The sequence below is a fragment of the Eucalyptus grandis genome, chromosome 4 (assembly GCF_016545825.1).
Source record: "Eucalyptus grandis isolate ANBG69807.140 chromosome 4, ASM1654582v1, whole genome shotgun sequence".
Classification (NCBI taxonomy): domain Eukaryota; kingdom Viridiplantae; phylum Streptophyta; class Magnoliopsida; order Myrtales; family Myrtaceae; genus Eucalyptus; species Eucalyptus grandis.
Window position 1 is genome coordinate 12105362 of NC_052615.1, and position 21029 is coordinate 12126390.

The window sequence follows — 21029 nt, forward strand, 5'->3', positions numbered from 1 at the left end:
ACCCGTATGGATGCAGGTACAAACTTTTTATAATGGCTCTAGTGCAAATCTTCGTTCTATGATTGATGCAGCTGCAGGGGGGACTTTAAATAATAAAACACCAGAAGAAGCCTACAATTTATTAGAAGAGATGGCGTCCAATAATTATCAGTGGCCTACTGAGAGATTACCAATGCGAAAAGTTAGCGGAGTTCATGAAGTGGATGCTTTTGCTGCAATTGCTGCACAATTTGAAGCACTCAACAAAAAGCTTGATAATATGAGTGTTTCAGCCATGAAAATTCAGAATTTGACATGTGATTTTTGTGGTGGAGGATATGTTAGCACAGAGTATTAGGTAGGTAATACTTTCAAACAATCTCATGAAAATTCTAACTTTGTTGGGAATTTTAACAGGTCACAGAATAATCCCTACTCCAACACATACAATCCGGGATGGCGCAATCATCCAAATTTTTCATGGAACAATCAGAATGTGACGAGACCACCTGGATTCAAACAATCAGAAGAGACAAAGTCAAATTTGGAAAATATAGTCACCAAACTTGCTAACACAACTCATGACTTCATCAAAAGCACGGATGTGAGATTTCAAAACCAAGAGGCTTCAATCAGAAATCTGGAGATGCAAGTGGGTCAATTAGCAAGCATGATGTCAGGAAGGCAACAGGGTTCTTTGTCGAGCAACACAGAGAAAAATCCAATTGAAAACATAAAGGCTATTACCCTGAGAAGTGGTAAACAAGTAGGAGAAGAAGAGATTTCCAGAGACAAAGAAGAGATGATCAATAAACAATCGAAGGAGACAAGCAAGAATAAACTTTTTCCAGATAATCCCAAGCCATATGTGCCGCCAATTCCATTCCCTCAGCGACTCCAGCAGCACAAAATAGATAAGCAATTTTCTAAATTTCTTGATGTATTTAAAAAATTGCACATTAACATTCCTTTTGCAGATGCTTTAGCGCAAATGCCTAGTTATGCAAAATTTTTGAAGGAGATTTTGGCAAACAAAAGGAAACTGGAGGATTATGAGACGTGAAGTTAAATGAGGAGTGTTCAGCCATCCTACAAAACAAATTGCCTCCGAAATTAAAAGATCCAGGGAGTTTTACTATTCCTTGCACTATTGGGTATTCTTACTTTGAAAAAGCATTATGTGATTTAGGTGCAAGTATTAATCTGATGCCTTATTCTGTTTTCAAGAAATTAGGATTGGGCGAGGTAAAAGCAACCACAGTGTCACTTCAACTGGCTGATCGATCAATTAAATATCCGAGAGGTATTGTGGAAGATATTTTGGTAAAAGATGACAAATTTATCTTTCCTGCAGATTTCATAGTTCTTGACATGGAGGAAGATTTTGAGGTACCACTTATCTTAGGTCGACCTTTTCTAGCAACAGGAAGAGCTCTTATTGATGTACAATAGGGAAGTTGATCCTTAGAGTTCAAGATGATCTTGTTTCATTTAATGTTTTTAAAGCAATGAAATATCCATCGATGATAATTCTTGTTTTAGAGTTGAGACAGTTGACAAGTTGGTGAATAAGGTTTTCCAGGAAAATATTTTTGAAGATCCACTTGAAGCATGTCCGATTCAACCAAGGGACAAAGATATTCATAATGAGGAGATAAAGGAGTACGCAAATTTCATGGAGGCAATTCCACCATATTCAAGGCAAAAGGCAATTAAATTTGAAGAGTTGGGACAACACATTACAAAGCCTAAACCATCAATTGAAGAGCCTCCAATTCTTGAACTCAAACCCTTACCTTCTCATTTGAAATATGCTTATTTAGATGGAGTTTCTTCTTTACCGGTAATTATATCTTCTTCTTTGACAGATTTGATGGAGGAGAAATTGCTCGAGTATTAAGAGAGCATAAAGGTGCAATTGGATGGAAAATAGCTGATATCAAGGGAATTAGTCCTTCAATTTGCATGCACAAAATTTTGATGGAAGAGCAATATAAACCCACTATCCAACCTCGAGGCGTTTGAACCCGAAGATGCAAGAAGTAGTGAAAGCTGAGGTAATTAAGCTACTTGATGCAGGTATCATCTATCCTATCTACGATAGTTGTTGGGTAAGTCCTGTACAAGTTGTGTCAAAGAAAGGTGGTATGACTGTTCAAAAAAATGACAACAATGAATTGATTCCAACTAGAACGATTCTTGGGTGGCGTGTGTGTATGGATTACAGAAAATTGAATGATGCCACTAGAAAAGATCACTTTCCTTTACCATTTATTGATCAAATGTTAGAAAGAATTGCTGGGCATGAATTTTATTGCTTTCTGGATGGATATTCAGGGTATAATCAGATTCCTATTGCACCAGAAGATCAAGAGAAAACTACTTTTACTTGTCCCTATGGTACTTTTGCTTTTAGAAGAATGCCCTTTGGTCTTTGTAATGCACCAGCTACTTTTCAAAGATGCATGATGGCTATTTTTCTGATATGGTTGAAAAATATATTGAGATTTTCATGGATGATTTTTCTGTTTTTGGCCTATCATTTGATTCTTGTTTAAATAATTTGGCCTTGGTCTTACAAAGATGTGAGGAGACTAACCTTATTTTGAATTGGGAGAAGTGTCACTTTATGGTGCAGGAAGGAATAGTGCTCGGGCATAAAATTTCTCAAAACGGAATAGAAGTCGATCGAGCCAAAGTGGAGGTCATTGCAAAATTACCTCCGCCAACATCTGTGAAACTTGTCGAGGATTTTTGGGGCATGCAGGATTTTACAGGCGATTTATAAAAGATTTTTCAAAAATTGCTAAACCTCTTTCTAATCTTTTGGAAAAGGATGCTCCTTTTAATTTTTCTGTTGAATGCATGCAGGCTTTTAACACTTTAAAGGAGAAGTTAATTTCAGCACCAATCATGGCAGCACCAAATTGGGATTTACCTTTTGAGCTGATGTGTGATGCTAGCAATTATGCAAGTAGGAGCTGTTTTGGGACAAAGGAAGAATAAAATTTTTCAAACCATATACTATGCTAGTCGAACCTTGTCAGGTGCACAATTGAATTATTCAACAACAAAAAATGAACTTTTGGCGGTAGTATTTGCTTTTGATAAATTCCGTTCTTATTTAATTGACTCAAAAGTTATAGTTTATTCGACCACTCGCTCTTAAGTATCTGCTTGAAAAGAAAGAATCAAAACCCAGGTTGATCAGGTGGATTCTATTGCTGCAAGAATTTGATTTGGAAATCAAAGATAAGAAGGGGACTGAAAATCTAATTGCAGATCACTTATCAAGAATTCCAAATTCAAAGGAAGAGGTAAGACCAATTTTAGAAGAGTTCCCTGATGAGAAAATTTTTTCCATCAAGTCAATTCCTTGGTATGCTGACTTTGTAAATTATTTGGTAAGTAATGTTCTTCCTCTTGAATTATCATATCAACAGAAGAAAAAAATTCTTTTCTGATGTTAAAAATTATTTTTGGGAAGAACCTTTCTTGTTTAAAGTATGTGCAGATCAGGTTATAAGGAGATGTGTTCCAGATGAAGAGAAGGCAAACATTCTACATCATTGTCATGATGGAGAGACAGGTGGCCATTTTGGTGCCACAAAAACTGCAGCTAAGATTTTACAATCTGGATTTTATTGGCCTACACTTTTTAAAGATGCATACTCCTATGTAGCTTCATGTGATAGGTGTCAAAGAACTGGAAATATTTCAAGAAAAATGAGATGCCTTTAAACAACATTATTGTGTGTGAATTATTTGATGTTTGAGGTATTGATTTCATGGGACCTTTTACACCTTCTTATGGAAATTTATACATTTAAGTGGCTGTGGAGTATGTGTCTAAGTGGGTAGAAGCTGTAGCATTGCCAACAAATAATGCGAAAGTTGTGGTCAAATTCTTGAAGAAAAATATTTTTACCCGATTCGACACTCTTAAGGCAATCATAAGTGATAGGGGGACACATTTTTACAACAAACAATTTGAAGTACTTTTGAGTAAGTATGGAGTCACACATAAGGTTGCAACCCCTTATCATCCTCAGACTAGTGGTCAAGTAGAAATTTCAAATAGGGAAATCAAAAGAATTTTAGAAAAAACAGTGAATGCCTCTAGGAAAGATTGGTCAATAAAACTTGATGATGTACTTTGGGCCTATAGGATAGCTTTCAAAACTCCAATTGGGATGTTTCATTTTAGGCTAGTATTTGGAAAAGCTTGTCACTTACCAGTGGAATTAGAGCATAAAGCATATTGGGCATTGAAATTTCTGAATTTTGATATGCAGTCTGCAGGTGAAGAAAGATTATTGCAACTGAATGAATTGGAGGAATTTCGCAATGAGGCCTATGAAAATTCTAAGTTGTACAAGGAGCGTACAAAAAGATGGCATGACAAGCACATATTCAGAAGAGAGTTTAAAATTGGTCAAAAAGTCTTACTTTATAACTCTCGTCTTAAACTTTTTCCAGGAAAGTTGCGGTCTAGATGGTCTGGTCCTTTTACAGTTACACAGGTATTCCCATATGGAACAGTTGAAGTTGCGCATGACACTGATGGCACATTCAAAGTGAACGGTCAACGTTTGAAGCCCTACTTTGAAGGTGGTTACAACAAGCAGAAGACCACCATTGAACTTCATCCTCTAGAATAGCGACATCCGAGATAGTTTGGCTGAAAACTATAAAGCAAGCGCTTCTTGGGAGGCAACCCAAGCATTTTAATTATGTTTTTATTTATTTTTAAGTTTATGTTTTGCAAAAAAAAAAAAAAAAAAGATTAACTTTTCTCTATTTTATCCAGGTTAATTTTTAGGGAGCACCTTTCAAGAGTTTAATCATCAAGATCATCTATGGACTTATCCTACAACCAGGGAAGTTTTCTTCTTCCTATTCTATTTTTCGCATTGAGGACACTGCTTCATTCAAGTTTGGGGGGAAGACAAATTTTTGGATAATTTTTTTCATGATTGCATTCTTGGTTGTGAATTTTTATGATTCTTAGGAAAATTTAAATTTTATTTAAACTTGCAATTGAGGTGTGAGTTAATCTTAATTCTGATTATGTTGATCCACTTACTAAGCACTAAAAGTCCTTACTTTTTGAATTATGTGTAAATCTAGAGAACATTCATGTGAAATATGTGATTTTCTTAGATTTCACCCAAATCTTAGAATTTGTTTGATTTTCTCTTGAGGCGAAATCCTAAGCTAAATCTAATTGAGAAAATGATATAGGCAGTTTTTGGATCGATTGAGCCTTTCAAGCCAACCCTATTTATTTATCCCTAGTCACTCCGTTGAGCCTTAATTATTACCCAATTTTTCATTGGCACCCATATATGTTTAGCCTAGCCGTGATCAAATTATATCCTTATCCCATGCCCTATGAACACGTTGATTTTCTTTTGGGATAAAAAAAAAATTATTTGAGCTTGATAGAAATTTGGGAGGAATGATGGAGTGACAAAAAAAAGAAAAAAAAAATGATTGCAGTGGTAGTTTGGGGTGTATTGTAAAAAAAAAAAAAAAAATTGCTTTTATGGTTCCCTATCCAACTTTCAATTGAGTGAGCCATTTGGATACTCAATGGGTTGGAAATTTTTACGTCATATTTGGAGGGACTTTGGGAGAAACTCCACCATAAAGCAATTCAAAAAAAAAAAAAAAAAAAAAAAAGAAAAGAAAGAAAAAAAAAAAAAGAATGAATGATATATGGCGGCAGAAAAATTATCTTGAAGGAGTGAAATTGGACAGTGACATTGGCTCTAATTAGATCCTAGAAATCAACGTGTTGATGGGTGATTTGAGCTTAAAATTCCCGTTATCTCACCTTTAGCCCAGCCTTATATTACAACCCGAGAAAAGTCCTATTGATTTTTGATTGGATAATTAGCTTACATTAGTGGAGAGAGGAATGAAAAGCAAACCTATGAGATTTGGTCATAATTATTGAGAATTTTTGAGAGGTTGCATGTTAATGTGAATTTATTTGGATTGCATATAATTCGAAAAAGATTAGGACTTTCACACACACACTTGGATCATATAGTTAGAATTGGTCTTAATTTATAAATCGATTTCAATATTTGGATGAAATTTGTGTTTTTCTTTGAATTGTGAATTTGAGCAATTATGGAAAGATGTCATAGAGAAGGTTGTTAGGTTGAGTATGTGTTATGTCTTGATTTTGCTCGAGGACTAGCAAAATGTTAAGTTTGGGGGTTTGATAACTCTATAAAAATAGAGTTATTTTACCTATTTTAGGCAACAATTAATGCATTATCTATGAGAAAATATTTGAATTTCCTTCTGATTATTTAAATTTTCCTTGTTTATGCATAATAATGAGATATGGAGAAGATAAGGAAAAGAAGGGCAATTATTAGGAATTCAAATAAAAGCAGCGATGGAAGATGGATATCAAATCAGGAAATTCTTGATTTTGTTCCCTAATGTTATCTACAAGTAGATATTTTAGATTTCCTATAAATAGGAAGAGAGAGCAGCTAGGGTTTAGAGAGGGGGTTAGATCGTTTTCCATTGTTCTGAGAGTTTTTCAAGTATTTTGAAGAGAAGACAAAAGTGGTGATAGAATTCTTGTCCTTTGATTCAAGATGCTGGGTTTGATCTATATTTCTATTTTTATTTCTTATTCTACTATGTTCTAATTTTCTTTTGTTAGGGCTACGATGTAGCCTAACCATGATGATATGAATTTCATGATTTTTATGTTTTACAATTGATTTCATTCATGTGAGTTATATATTATTGCGTTTAATGCTTTTGAGTGACTGGCCACCACTTGAATGATCGATGTGCATGTTTGAGACCGAGAGGTGATAATATGCAATTGCTCATTATAATATATAACCATGAATTAAACGTGGATAGAAATATACCGCTTTATTTGTGTAGCTTTCGGTGATAAGGTGATCCAAAAGACTCATTGTAAACCGAGAATATTCATAGTTTTTAATGCACTCATGTTTATTTTAATTCACATAGAGATATAGTGGATTAATAAGCTGAGTAGTTTTGCTATACCTAGAGATAGGATAGTAAATAGATTAGGAAATTCTGCTATCACATGTTTGATATCGTTCTTGTATTCACAACAATCTGAAATTCATATATAGTGGTTATGGTGAAATCGGATGCTCTAACATATTTATCTGATCGATTTACTGCATTTAGTCTACAAATTTCGTTTTTAATTCATTCTTAATTATATTTTGATTTGTTAGATAAATTTTAGAATTAGTCTATTTTAGTATTTAATTGGTTTATTAATCATCGATCTCCGTGGGACGATACTTTATCTCATCATTATATTACTTGTTCGATACGTGCACTTGCGTTTAGAATTTTACGAACAAATGTGCAGAACGAGTCAGGGCCAAATCAGGAGCCGAAGGAGTGGCATAGTGGTTTACCAATCAGAGAGAGGAAGAGTAAAGAGACATGCGAAGAGAGAGAGAGCAACGGATGGACAAGCCGGGCCTGGATTCGAAGCTATAGGGGCAACGCGATGGTTTGCTAATCATGTGCAGTGGTTCGCTAGTCAGAGAGAGGGAGGGCAGAGAAAGACGTGAAGAGAGAGAAAGAGCAACGCACGATCTCTAGAAAAGAAGAAATTCTATTTTTTTAGTTATAGCATGCACCAAAATTTTCAAAATTTTAGTTCAGCTTGTGGGTCCCACAAAAGGACATGTGTTGCCTTCTCAGCGCCTTGCATTTGCCACGCTGGAACGTTAGACGTACGCAATATTTTCCCCAATGACATCTAGCTTTCTTTGGTTGTTAAGGGTGCGTTTGATTATTATTCTATTCCCGATAAGAATTTTTTAGCAAAAGAACACATTTGGTAACTACACAAAATTTCTGATTCTAGAATAGAAAAAGAATAGAAATTCATTTGGTAATTACATGAAATTCTATTCCAATTCTAAAATTTTATCAAATCTTAGAAATTATATTGATTAATTATATTTAACTAAGTAATAAACATATTAACTAATCAATTTTTTTATTAAATAGTAAATAATAAACTATAGTATAAACTATAAATATAAATAATAAATAATAAATTAAAATACAAAATTAAATATGTATTCTATATATAGCAAAATTTCAATTCCTACTTCAAATCATTTTTTTTATTTTTTAAATAATTTTATTGGTTTTTTTTTTTTTTTTTTCCTTTCTTCCCCCCCTTATTCTTCTTCTTCTTCAAGGTGGCCGGTTGCCGGCCTTGGGACAATCGACAACCGGCCGGACGAGGGCCGACGACCTCACCGGAGCGTCACCGGCCCTCGGCGAGGTCATGCCTCATTGACCGAGCCTCGCCGGCAACTGGGCAAGCTCGGCCTCACCAGATCTAGGTGAGGTCAAGCCTCACCCAACCTCGCCTGGCCAAGGAAGGCTTGCCTGGCCATCGGCGAGGCACTAGCAAGCTCGCTAGGCCTCACCGATGTTTGGGCGAGCTCGCCGGTGACCGGCGGAGGTGGGCGGCAAACAATGGTGTTCGTCGGGGTGGCGACATCGGTGGGGAACGGTGGCATTGGGCAAGGGGTGGCGACGACGATAGACGGCAATGGCAGCGGCAACAGCACTTGAAGAACAAGAGAGAGAGAAAAAGAATAAGAAGAAAGAGGAGGAAAAAGAAAAAAATTAAGTAGACTTGATTTTAGAATTGTTCCCGAGAACAAAGAATCAACTTTTTTTTTTTTATTCTTGATTCTACTCCAAATTTGTTCCTGGGAACAAAAATTTTACCAAAAGTGATTATATTCCAAAACTACTCCTAGGAACAACAAAAATAGAAATAAACACCATTTGGCCGGTTACAAAACATGCCCTAACCATCTAGAAAAAATGATAGAAATCAAGGAAACACATTTATGACAAGAAGGTGATTGAATGAAAGATCCCCCACGTGCTTGTCATGTGTATCGTCAGTCACCATCATTAGTACGTAATGAAACCTCATTAGGAATCCTAGTGAAGTAAATTTCCTAGGCTAATGTTAATGTTGTTGAGTATATAGCTGTGGCTTTGAGAGCTTCATTTACTTTGTCACACCAGCGAATCAAGAAGACGAAATACGGCTTGGGAGATGGGTACGAATAAAGCAGGAGGTTCCGTTCAAGTGTCGATTGGAGTGGTGTGCATTTCGTTTCTCTTCATGTCTGGTGACAAATCTCTACATCTTCAGTAAAATCATTGCTGAAATTAACAAAGTTTCCTTCCATTGGAGCTACGAAAGGGTCCATCCTAAGATGACCTACCGACCGACCCACCAACCTGGTTTTATAGTCTGAGCTAGGAACAAGTTCGTGTGGAATATCTGAGTGAGCTCAGGATTGCAGGTCCAATTGAGCAAATGTTTCTATACAAATCTGTGGTCTCGTCGTTAATGCACATGGAGGTTCGAACTTTTTTAAGGATGTCCTACTTTACACCAGCGAGAAGTGTCTAGAGATAATCGGATCGGGCTTCGCCCTTTTTGGCGGGACAAAATTCGATGTAATCATAAAAATTACTTCCTCTTTCCGTTGAAAATTTAAAAGAACAATCATGATGAGTTTCATATTGATTATGCAGGAAGCGTGCTAGGGTGGCTGCCGCCAGTAGTACCGGGGTGCTTAGGCCCGTGCTCAAACTTCCCGGACTGCAACGAGGCATGCAAACAAGCCGGTCATAGAAGCGGCAGGATCTGCTTCAAGTTCCCACCAAAGAGTCTTCTGTCTTGTTGCTGCTCTGGATGATCATTAACTCTCTGGACATAGTCAAGGTATGTATGTTCTCTTTTTTAAAGGTGACTGGCAAATAAAATTTCAACGATAGAATTTGATCCCCACACTCGACTCTTTGTTAATGATCATTCTGGACCTGCAGAAACAAAAATGGGAAAATACACAACTGAATGCATGTTCATTTGAGTTTTTCTAAGACAATCAGCAGCACGATCGAAACTGAGAGTCCCTGAGTTCTATCAAGAACTTGAGGGAAAACTGGCAAGAAGACAAAACCTTGCCCAACATTGTGATAGGTTGAAGTACCATTTGAATTTTTCTACTTGGGTCGCCAGATTAAGTGAAAAAACTTCGAACTGCACTGCCAAACCAGTGCACCTCCTAGTGAACATACTCTGAAAGCTTGACAAAATGATGTAGACCGACCGACTAGTGCTGTTAAAACTTTAAAGTCGCACAGTCAAAAGCAGTACTAATTTAGCCGTAGTGGCAACAAGCATTACCTGCAATATAATCTTTTCAAGATGTATTACGACATAGATTCACAAAATGACAAGGGGAAAAGAGAGAAACGAAAAGGATCTGGGAACTTCATTGTTATTGCTTCTCATATGAACAAGAAGGCCACAAATATACGAGTCACCTCGATAGCTGCATGTTCCTTTAAATGTCATTATCTCACGACAGAAAAAGATGAGTTACAAGCATTAACATGAGAAGAGATTATTTATTAGCATCCAACACTAATCCTAGTCTTCCATATTGATAATGCAGCTCAAGCTCTCTCCCTTCACCATCAAATCAAAAGCCTTATTGATTTCCGAGAAAGGCACTCGGTGAGTAATGAACTTATCTAACTCCAGTTTCTGTAGGAAAAATGAGAGAACTTTTGGTTGATAATGTGTTACCTGTTGTCCATGAGTCAATGACAGAAGATAAAAGGGAAGAAGTAAGAAAACTTAGACGCTAGTCTTTTACGTTGTTCAAGTACATGTCAACAGCAGGAGGGAGATCACTCCGAGGTTTGTAGTTCCCAAAAAATGTCCCCTTGAGCGTTCTTTCGTTGAGACATGAATGGGCATTGTCATGAAAACTGCATCTTTGTTGGGGACTCCTACCAGCACAGCCACACTCCATCCCTGCAACTGCAAGAATCACAAAGCAAAAGATTGGTAGACAACTGAAGTCAATTGACTAGCATCGGAGGTAGGGTCGCAATTCGTGTTCGCGGACATGATAGTGTCAGGTTGACATAGGTCAACCTGAACACGACATAAATAATTAATTGTGTCTGTCTACTTACCATGAACACGATCTGAATAATTTACGGGCATGACAGTTATGACGAAATCAGCCCATAAATGTGAAACTGACACGAAACATTCTCAATTTTTTATAAATTTTATTGACAAAATGCAATAATCCGTCCACAAAATATCATCAAACCAAATTAAAAACATGGTTATAGTCAATCATATCATCAATTTAAAATCTTACTAGTGAATAGCATCAAAACCGTGTCTTTTAGCTAATCATGTCTATTTGGGTCACATATCGTGTTAACATTAGCCGGTTAATTTAAATGGGTCATATGAATCAATTTCATGTTTGGCAAATTGGACAAGAGTTATGTCTAGTGAGATGACACGAAATTGACCTGAACGTGATTAACCGTAACTCTATCCCTCTCACTTCATTTTGTGTTCAAATTGCATAATCGTGTGGCCTCAATAAGTGCCGCCCCTAATTAGAGGTCTGACAGAAGACAAGGGCTTGGGCTTGAGCATTAAAATGGTTTCGCCACTCATCAGTTTCCATGGATGCAATTTTGACAAAATAAATGATCAGAGAAATGCCTAGAACGGAAAATGCCGCGGCGGTTGTCCTACTTACATCATGAACACATTCAAGAGCAGAAACCATGGACATTTATGCTGCCAGTGCACTCCACACACCTGTCAACACCACCATTAGTCATTTCAGCAATAACCTGCACTCATTGGAAGTCAAGTAAAATCGATTGGAAAAGCCCCTCTTTCTCATACATTTGGCCGATGAACGACAAATAAGTATAACCATATGATATGAATCTCCGATTATTAATGAATTTTAGGAGGTCATGAGTTCGAATCATACCATGATTGAATCTCTAGATCGCATGTGCCTACTCGAAGAGACATTTCCTACCTTATGTGAAGAAACATTCTGAATTTTAATACACTGATGGGACTACGGTGATGAGCTTACATATTTATAGGTAAGATGAGTAGTTATGATTCCTTATGGTGACGCCTAGCCTAGGTAGTTGCATCAACCGTTCCTCCCCATCCTTTTACCCATAAAAGGGGGAAGAACTTCTCCGTCATGGCTAGCAGACAGTCGTCCCGATTCTAACAACCCCACTGCGGAGGTTTGATTGCCATCCTTGGTCGATGTCAAGGTAAAGCCATGAGCAAGTGGTTGTGGATCACGGCTCAGAAAGAAATCCTGATCAATTCGAAGCGGTCATCGGAAAGTTGTGTCGGAGAGAAATGGAAGAAAAAATAAAAGCGTGGAGGCCGAAATCGAAAAAGAAGAGGCCGCAATGCTTAATGCATGAAGGCTCTAAACGAGCTTTTGGGATAGTACTTGCGCTGCTTAATACTTCACATCAATTGATATGGATGGTTATCAACGGATATGCAAAATTCATGTCTTCGAACAAATCTACATTTTGTTCAAGTAATTTTATGTGAATATTTTTAAATTACATAATTTAATCTTGAAATGAGAAAAACGAGAAATTTTCCATAAGAGATTGAATTTCTTAACCTTAGCCCAATTCCGAAACTAGGCCCACTACTCTCCATTCGAGGGCGGATCTACAAAATTTATGTCTTCGAACAAATCTACATTTTGTTCAAGTAATTTTATGTGAATATTTTTAAATTACATAATTTAATCTCGAAATGAGAAAAACGATAAATTTTCCAAAAGATATTGAACTTCTGAACCTTGGCCCAATTTCGAACCTAGGCCCATTACTCTCCATTCGAGGGCAGAATGCATGCCTCTCTCGTTTGCAATTTTGCTCTGTAACAGTTTCCGTGTCTAATCAGATTTCCGAACTACATGTTGAAAATTTTAAATTGGGTCAAGAAATTTTCAAAGCAAGCACTAATCCAATGAATAAAATCACAAGTCCAACCGAAAATTTTCGTGTGTCATCGGTCCGACTCATGCTAGTATGAAAAACAGCATGTTTGGGAGAGATTTAGGAAAATGCCTTCACATAAATACAAAGGACTTTAGGATAAAAGATTTTGATGAAATGCAAATGATTAAAATATGAAAAAGGAAACCTTAGCTCAGCCGCGTCTGAGGGTTGCGGATCAAGTGCCGCGCCATTAAAGGTCACATGCCGACAACGGATCCAACTTACCGGGGGTCAGATTTGGGCTTGCCCACCACGTCGTGCAAGTTTGCCTAGATAAAATGGTGAGGGCAAATCTAAAACTTAGATATTTTAGTGAGGCCAAAGTAGGAAAAAAGAAAATCTAACAATTCGAAAATGCTCAAACCAATAAGTGGATAGGTTTCTGACAAAAAAAAAAAAAATGAATAGGACTTGCATTGGGCTAAAAGCTTTTAGAAATGCTAGTTTTGATTATGACGCCTTCAAAATTTTCTTTCCAAACATATCAATTTTGGTTCAATGTTTTCATAGGTCTAAAGCCCATTTTAAATGATATGTGAACCGCAGCCTAAGTCCCTTTATAAATTAGAAATATCTATCTATATAATTCGAAATAAAACTCTTACTCGATATATGTTGAACACCCCAATCTTGGTGGAAAGGAAATTTGACTGGGTTTCAAACCCCCTTCAAGCCTTTTGGACGTCATGAAGGCCAATTGATATATTATGCCAATCCGACCGTTTGAAATTGAAAGAATTATCACCGATCAAAAAAAAAAAAAAAAAATGACGCCTTAATTTTCTCTTCACTTATACAAACAAAGATTCTAATATATCTCGATACCTTATGATTATGTTTGGTCATCTAGAATTCTAACTAAAATAAGATTACAGGAGATAGGATATGAATCCAAAGATTTTGCTATATCATATTCATTATTTTGTGAATCGTAATAATAAAATTTAATATACTCACATCATATCATATACTTTTTTTTGGATATAAACAACGTATCAATGTAAATGAACATAAAAATTTATGGAGATGATAAAAAATCTCTTGTGACACTATTCCCTAATTTATTTTTATTTTATTTTTCCTGTCTTTTTAATTATTTTATTATTATTATTTTTCCCCTTCCATCACTTTCTAATGAAAAATTATTAAATAGTAAACTATACTAATATACATAAAATACCAAACTACCTAAATATGTATTAAATATAAATATATATTTATATTTATATATTGAATTTACATCATAAAATAGAATTAAAGTCAAATGTATAAATTAAAAAGATCAAATTATAATATGTAGTAAATATAAATTTGTTGTTTTGAATTTCTTATATTATAATTCAAATACTATTTATATTGAGATTTTGTTAATTTAATAAGTTTTTATTTAAAAAAAAAACTTTCTATTATGGATATTTTAAATCATATTCACATTTATCTCACTTCTCTCATGGATTAATTTTATTCAACCTATATCTCATTTATATCCAACTTTATCTTATCTTAAGTAAGCACCAAACGTAGAATTTAATGAATTTTATCATATTTCAAATTTCATCTTTACTACTAAATGCAACCTAATAGTTCTTTAAAAAAAAAAAATCAAATGATATCAAATATGATTTTTTTCGTTGATTCGTTCTTTTAAAGCCCAACAAAAAAGCTTTTGTTAGAATTCAAATGACTTTTTTCTGTAAAGGAAGTTTCTGTTTCTTTTCCAATAAGTAAATTTGTAAAAAATCAAAATCATCTCTTAAGTACATAAATTAAAGCATAGAGATGCTCCTATAGTACTATATTTTCGTACCATAAAAAGTTTTATAAAAGCTTACGACATGACTGCAACACACAGCTTAATAACTCTCTCAAAAATCGAATGATATCTCAGTGAAAAATGCAAATGTGATTTTCTTCATTGATTAATTCTTTTAAAGCCCAACGAAAAAGCGTTTGTTGGAATTCAAATGACTTCACTCTTTTCTATAAAGTTGGTTTCTATTTCTTTTCCGATAAGTAAATTTTGCAAAAAAGCAAAATCATCTCTGAATTACATATGTTGAAGCATAGAGATTCTCCCATGGTACCACATTTTCGTACCAAAAAAAGTTTTACAAAAACTCACAACATACTATCGATACCTCAGTGAAAATTGCAAATGCGATTTTTTTCATTGATTCGTTCTTTAAAGCCCAACGAAAAGTTGAAATTCAAATGACTTCACTCTTTTCTATAAAGTTAGTTTCTATTTCTTTTCCAATGAGTAAATTTTGCAAAAAACCAGATTCATCTCTGAAGTACATAGGTTGAAGCATAGAGATGCTCTTATAGTACTGCATTTTCGTACGAAAACTAGTTTAACAAAAGCTCACAATATGACCCCTTAAATCATCAATTAATCTATTCTACATTAGCCTAAATTAAGGGATAATCAACCAAGATCAAAAAATCAATCATCAAAAGTCCGTCAACTCTCTAGATTCAAAATAGCCGGAAAATCTTGCGGATATTCGCATATGCCCGACATTACTATCATTATTATTTTTTTTGCCCTAGTCGACCATACATTGTAGGACCCCCTTGGATCAAAGTGAATATGGCTTAAAGTAATTCAAATCTCCATTGCAATCCTATCCATGGTGGGGATCCTATGTTTTGTCACAAATAATTGAGATTTGGCTAATGATTGCAACACCCCCCCCCCCCCTCTTTCTCCCTCCATCGTTCAGCCGCGTGCACCATGACCCCTCTCCAAAGATTTTATTCCCACTACTTCATGAATCATCGCCTATAAAGTCTTTGCCCTGGCCCCGCCTAACTTTGACTATAATTGGAGGAAAAATCTCCTAATTTTGACGAGAGTCAAGGATTTTAGAAGGGTGGCCGCTATATAATTAGATGCGATAGAGAGCACGTTCTTTAGGACTTTTGAAAGTAAGCCTGATCTTAGATGCCGAGTACCAATTAGACTTGGATTGAAAGCCTATCGAGCTTGATGAAATCTTCATAGAGGTCGGCAGTAAAGAGGAGTTATGTTTGAAGCCATCAACGATTAGAAGTTAGTTGACTTGATAATTCGAACTTTTTGTTGATGTCTTTGTTATAATGTTTGGATAGAGTGATGGAGTTATGTAGTCTAATAAAAGAAAATAATATTCGAGTGCACAAATAATTTGTTGTGAGTAAATACATTTCAGTGGATTGCACATTCTATTATATTAAAACCGATGAGGCATTTAGTATAATAAACTCATGCTATATATAGGGGCAATATCTTATTTGGAATTTTAGAGTTTGTAATGCTGATATTGATAGTAGAGAGAGTGCTTAGTGCAATAACATGATTTTTCATGTAAATATTCTTCTTTATTTTTCCTCTTTATTTTTTCCTTCAAAGATTCATATTCTTAATGTATAATATCTAGGAAAACCCAAAAGGTAGATTTATAATTTTTGAGTAAATAAAAGTAGGGTTAATACCAAACGCTAACATTAGAAATAATTAGTGTTCTGCAAAAGTTTATTAGCATTTCCATAAAGGGAAAATTATAATATAAATGCGGGTTGTTGAAAAGGAGGAGGGGGGACCAAGGCCAAGGCTCAGCCACTAATAAAGCTGCGTGCTTCAAGACAGTATGTCTGCCACAAATCAGACAAGAGTCGTCATAACGTCTCGCTAGCCGTTTATTTTCTTTTTCTTTTTTTCCTTTTTTGTCATTTTCTCTATTGCCACAAACATCATTTTTTACTTAATTGTAATTAACCTCTCCAAGACCCCCAACAAAAAAAAATAAAAGAATACTAATTTTGAAAAATTGAAGACAGCCGAGTACAGCGGCGGAAGAGCCGTTGGGAACGTGATGGATTGGTCCTTTGTTCGTGACACGACGTGACCTGCGGTAGACGTTAGAGGCAATTTCAGAGCAGAAGTCACATATTTGGTTCAAGAGATTTCCTAGAATTACGGCATTTTTAGTGTATGATAAAGGGAATAGGATACAAATGATTCATAAATTCTGACATAGTATATAATATGGTCTATAAATTTTTAGTTTATTTAACAAAGATCCTGATTTTTTTTTAAATCTGTTCAATCTAGCCGCAAACTAAATGAATGTTGTGTTTGAATTTAAATTTATGAAAAAAAAATATTAAACATCTTTGTACAATCTAGAGATTCAATTGAATATTTAGTAAAAGTTTAGAGACTTTATTCCATAATGAATAAAATAAAAATTTAAAGATTATTTATATTACTATCCATTTATTACTATGTTTACTGTGTTAAGTTTTATTACTTACTAAGGTGTCATGAAAAACTTTATGTTGATATATGACAAATTTACAAAAATAAATTTATTCCAAAATAATTTATTAACAATCAATATTTCATTAAATTTTATTTCAATTTGAGATTTTGTTCTAATGAACAATATGATTAATATGATTAATGAACAATACGATTAATAGCTCTTTTCATACAAGATCGTACCACGCCTAGCTTGATTCGGATGTCTAGTTGAGTGAGATAACGGCTTTCTTTAAATTTAACAACTAGTTTTAACCTGCTATAAGCCTTATCGAGAGAATAGCATCAACCTCCGTCCAATTTGTGCACAAGAAACCAATTCTACTTTTAAAGTTTATAAGTAATATTATCCTTCTATCTTAGAAATCCAAATACTTACTATCCTGATGCCACTTCTACGAATTAGTTGTGTTTATCCTTTATGCGCCCTCGCTTTTCACTTAATAACCTCAAACTTCACTCCCAAATAGTTCACAAGTATGGGAAATCACAGACCATGTCATTTACATGCAACAATTAATAGTTGTATCAATTAGAAATTTTACCATCAATTTATTATAAATGGACTAATTTGTACCAATTTATGATTCTTGTGATATTCTTTATTTAACGAAAATTAACAAATGATAAAATTTGTCACAAATGATTTTTGATGATTAAAAAAATAATTTGGAGTTTGGAATTTACAGATAAATTCAGCTAGGGTTTTTGAGTATACATAATTTTTATTCCTGTCCGGATAAATTTTACCTCTGAATTGATGACACGAAATTAAGAATTTTTCTGTATCGTCTCCTTTGTGCATGTCCTTTCAGCAGATCACGTTTTATTTATGAGTTGGCGAATTTTTCTGTATCGTCTCATCAGTGCATATGTCCTTTCAGTGGGTAACGTTTTATTTATGAGTTGGCATTTATGCTAATCCCATCTCTCGCCGCCAAGGTCGCTAGCGGTTCGACCACCAGTTGCCGGAGCTATGGTCCGAGAACGATCACGGGGGCGGCGGTGCCAAGGAACGAAGGCAACCGCAACGCTTAAATTACTCTTTGGAAGTACGCTCGCTAACACATGATTTCCATCAAAAGAGACCAACTTAAGCCAGTTACTGAACTCCACTCACTATCATCAACATTCATCAAACGACATCAATCATCTTCAACCTTCTAAGAAAACCCCACAACAGGGTGTTCATAGTCTCAGACAAGGAAGTTTTCATTAACACATTATCTAGAAACATTACACGACGAACATCATCGGAGCCGCGGGAGCAGCTTTCTTTCAGTGCTTGCATTGCGGCTCGAAGGCGAAGGGGCCGACGGTGAAGACCGTGTAGGGGAGCTTGTCGATCATGACGGGCTTCTCCGGCCTGAGGACCGCGCCGACGGTGCCGCCGTGGAGGGCGGAGGGCTTCTGGCACGAGGGGACCGGCGACGAGGCGAGGGACGCCATGCACTTGTGGAAGGCGTAGGTTGTGATGGTCTTGGGGGCCTTGAGGAAGAAGTAGCCGTTCTTGTCGGTCTTCGCCGTCTGCACGGTGGGTCGGTACTTGGTGTTGTTGCATTCCAGCTTCACGACGGCACCTGCAAAGAACGAAACCTCGTCGTCAAAACGACAAGATCTTGGGGGAAAAAAAGGGAGATCGAGAAAATTCACTGAAACATAATCTTGAAAACTTTCAAATGTCTAGAATTTAGGGTTGTTGACAATTTTTTTTCGCTTAAATGGCGAAAAGGGTTATGATTAGTATTCCCAAGAAATGAATAAATAAATTTGGAAAAACGGGTGTATGGCCATTGGCCAAAATTCAAACTTTCATAAAGTGTGGGGGAAAGTTGACAAGACACGTTTTAGGGCAGAGAGAGAGAAAGGAGATGCGTCCATATTTTTCAGCCCCTTTTTCAGACATCGATGAAAGAGAAAGGTCGGGCCTCGTTAACCTAACTTCGCTCTTACCGAGAAATATGAGACATTGGGGAAAAACAAGAAATTACCACAACACCATAAAGAAAAAAATACAGCACTAGAACCCAGAGAGAGAGAGAGAGAGAGAGTAATAATAATGTCCGCCAGTTAAAAATGGGTATTATGTCTATATGTTTCCTTTTTCCTTTTTGCTTCTTTATATGCACTGAAACCCTAAGAAAGGATGGAAATTTAGCAAGTTCATAACATTAGTCCAACATGCAAAATACAGAAGGATAAAGAGGAAAAAGAAAATGGTGGGTTTTTGGCTTTTGAAACTGAGGGAAAAATGGCAAGACTTTTGGGGAAAATGTAAAAGAAAACTGACCAAGAACTGGAGTAGCTCCCAGGAGAGTTTCGACCCCGGAGTACTTGCACGACTTGCAGTACACCACCCCCTGGACGGCTATGAACCGCCGGCCCATGGGGGCCACCGGGGGTGGACGGGCGGGTGGACCGGCACGTGGGGCGGCGCGCGTGGGCCGGAGCGTGGGACGGTGCGTGGGAAGGAGGGTGAGCCATGGGGGCGGGGACCGGTGCATGGGTGTGGTGGTGGTGGTGGTGGTGCGGGGCCGGCGCATGGGCGGTGGTGGGGGAGAGGGCAGGGACGGAGGCTGGGGCGAGGTGGTGGGGGTGGTGGTGGGGGTGGTGGCCGGGGTGGTGGTGGCTGGGGGCCGCGGCGGGGAGTGGACGGGGCTCACGGCGTCGCTGGCCACCGCCTCCGCGAGCTCTTCGCCATGGGAGGAGAGGGCGAAGAAGAGGCTCGAAGCTAGCAGGAGCTGAGCGAGAAGAAATGCTCTGGCCATCTTACAGAGAGAGAGAGGGGTGTAGGTGGTGAGTTGAGAGGTTTTCTGAGAAGGTGATTTATAGGAGTTTTAATGCATGAATCTGTGCGGCTTCTCTCATGAGAAAAGCCCCTCTTTTTCTTTTTCTTTTTTCTCTATTTTACCTTTTTCTTGTTCTTGTTTTTATTTGGGTGGGGGCAGACAGGGGTCTAGAGTAGTCCTCGGTCAAGAAAAGAACAGAAGAAAAGAACGGCTCAATTAATTTAAAAAATAATTGTGACCAAGTAAAAAGGGGAGAAAATTTTGGCTGGGGTTGGCTGTGTAGTATGTATTGTAAGGGTAATTTAATAGAGTTAAAAAAAAAAAAAAACAGGAGGGAAGACACTTTTGGGTTAATAAATGACGTAGAAAAGCGGCTTCGGATTATTTCGAGTGAACCATAAAGAGATTTTGAATTAATGAACTAATTGGTTTGATTTTCCATTTTCGAATCCAACATGAAATATTGCGATATAAATATTCCTTTAGAGAGACCATATCAATTTAATAGAGAGCATTTTCAAACTCTATTAGACTCGAGTGCTCAAAAGAAGGGTAAGGCCAGGAAAACGGGCTGAGGATGACTGAGGTTTACGTGTAGAATACACAATAACTTCCATCATTATAATTATTGCTCCCAGAATTCCTGCCTCCAGCGGATGTGAATTCTTACTAAATCAGTTTCTATAGAATGCGCGATGTCGACGGCTCAAGGTAGAGCATTCAATTGGTCATGGTGACTACATTTGCCTTCACTAGCCTCGGGGAGAGCAGTGATAAGGGTCTAAATTTCCGTTGCAAACACAAACGACAAAAACAAATTTCATTTTTGTGAAGAGAACGATGTGCATTCAAGAAAGGGCTCGAAAAGGGGATCAAACTGGTGAAAGCGCTTTTCATTAAGAAAGGGAAATTGGAAGAGCTTGAAATACTTAGATAACTATCAGTAAAAAAATAAAAAATAAAAAGAGGGTCGGTCGACACTCTCATCCATTCCT

The 21029-nt window shown here is 36.6% G+C and overlaps 1 protein-coding gene across 1 annotated transcript; it reads right to left on the reverse strand.

Annotated features, from left to right (window-relative positions):
* Positions 1 to 18317: 18317 nt before the first annotated feature.
* Positions 18318 to 20059, reverse strand: LOC104441006 (non-classical arabinogalactan protein 31). Its single transcript, XM_010053997.2, has 2 exons — positions 19536 to 20059; positions 18318 to 18825 (listed from the first exon to the last, which is right to left on the reverse strand). The coding sequence occupies exons 1-2, from the start codon at positions 20011 to 20013 to the stop codon at positions 18524 to 18526; spliced, it is 780 nt and encodes a 259-aa protein (XP_010052299.2). The 5' UTR covers positions 20014 to 20059; the 3' UTR covers positions 18318 to 18523.
* Positions 20060 to 21029: the final 970 nt, after the last annotated feature.

Coding starts and splice junctions, on each gene's coding strand:
- LOC104441006 (XM_010053997.2), bottom strand. CDS start 20,013: ATGGCCAGAGCATTTCTTCTCGCTCAGCTCCTGCTAGCTTCGAGCCTC. Junction 18,826..19,535: donor GGGAGCTACTCCAGTTCTTG/GTCAGTTTTCTT, acceptor CGTTCTTTGCAG/GTGCCGTCGTGAAGCTGGAA.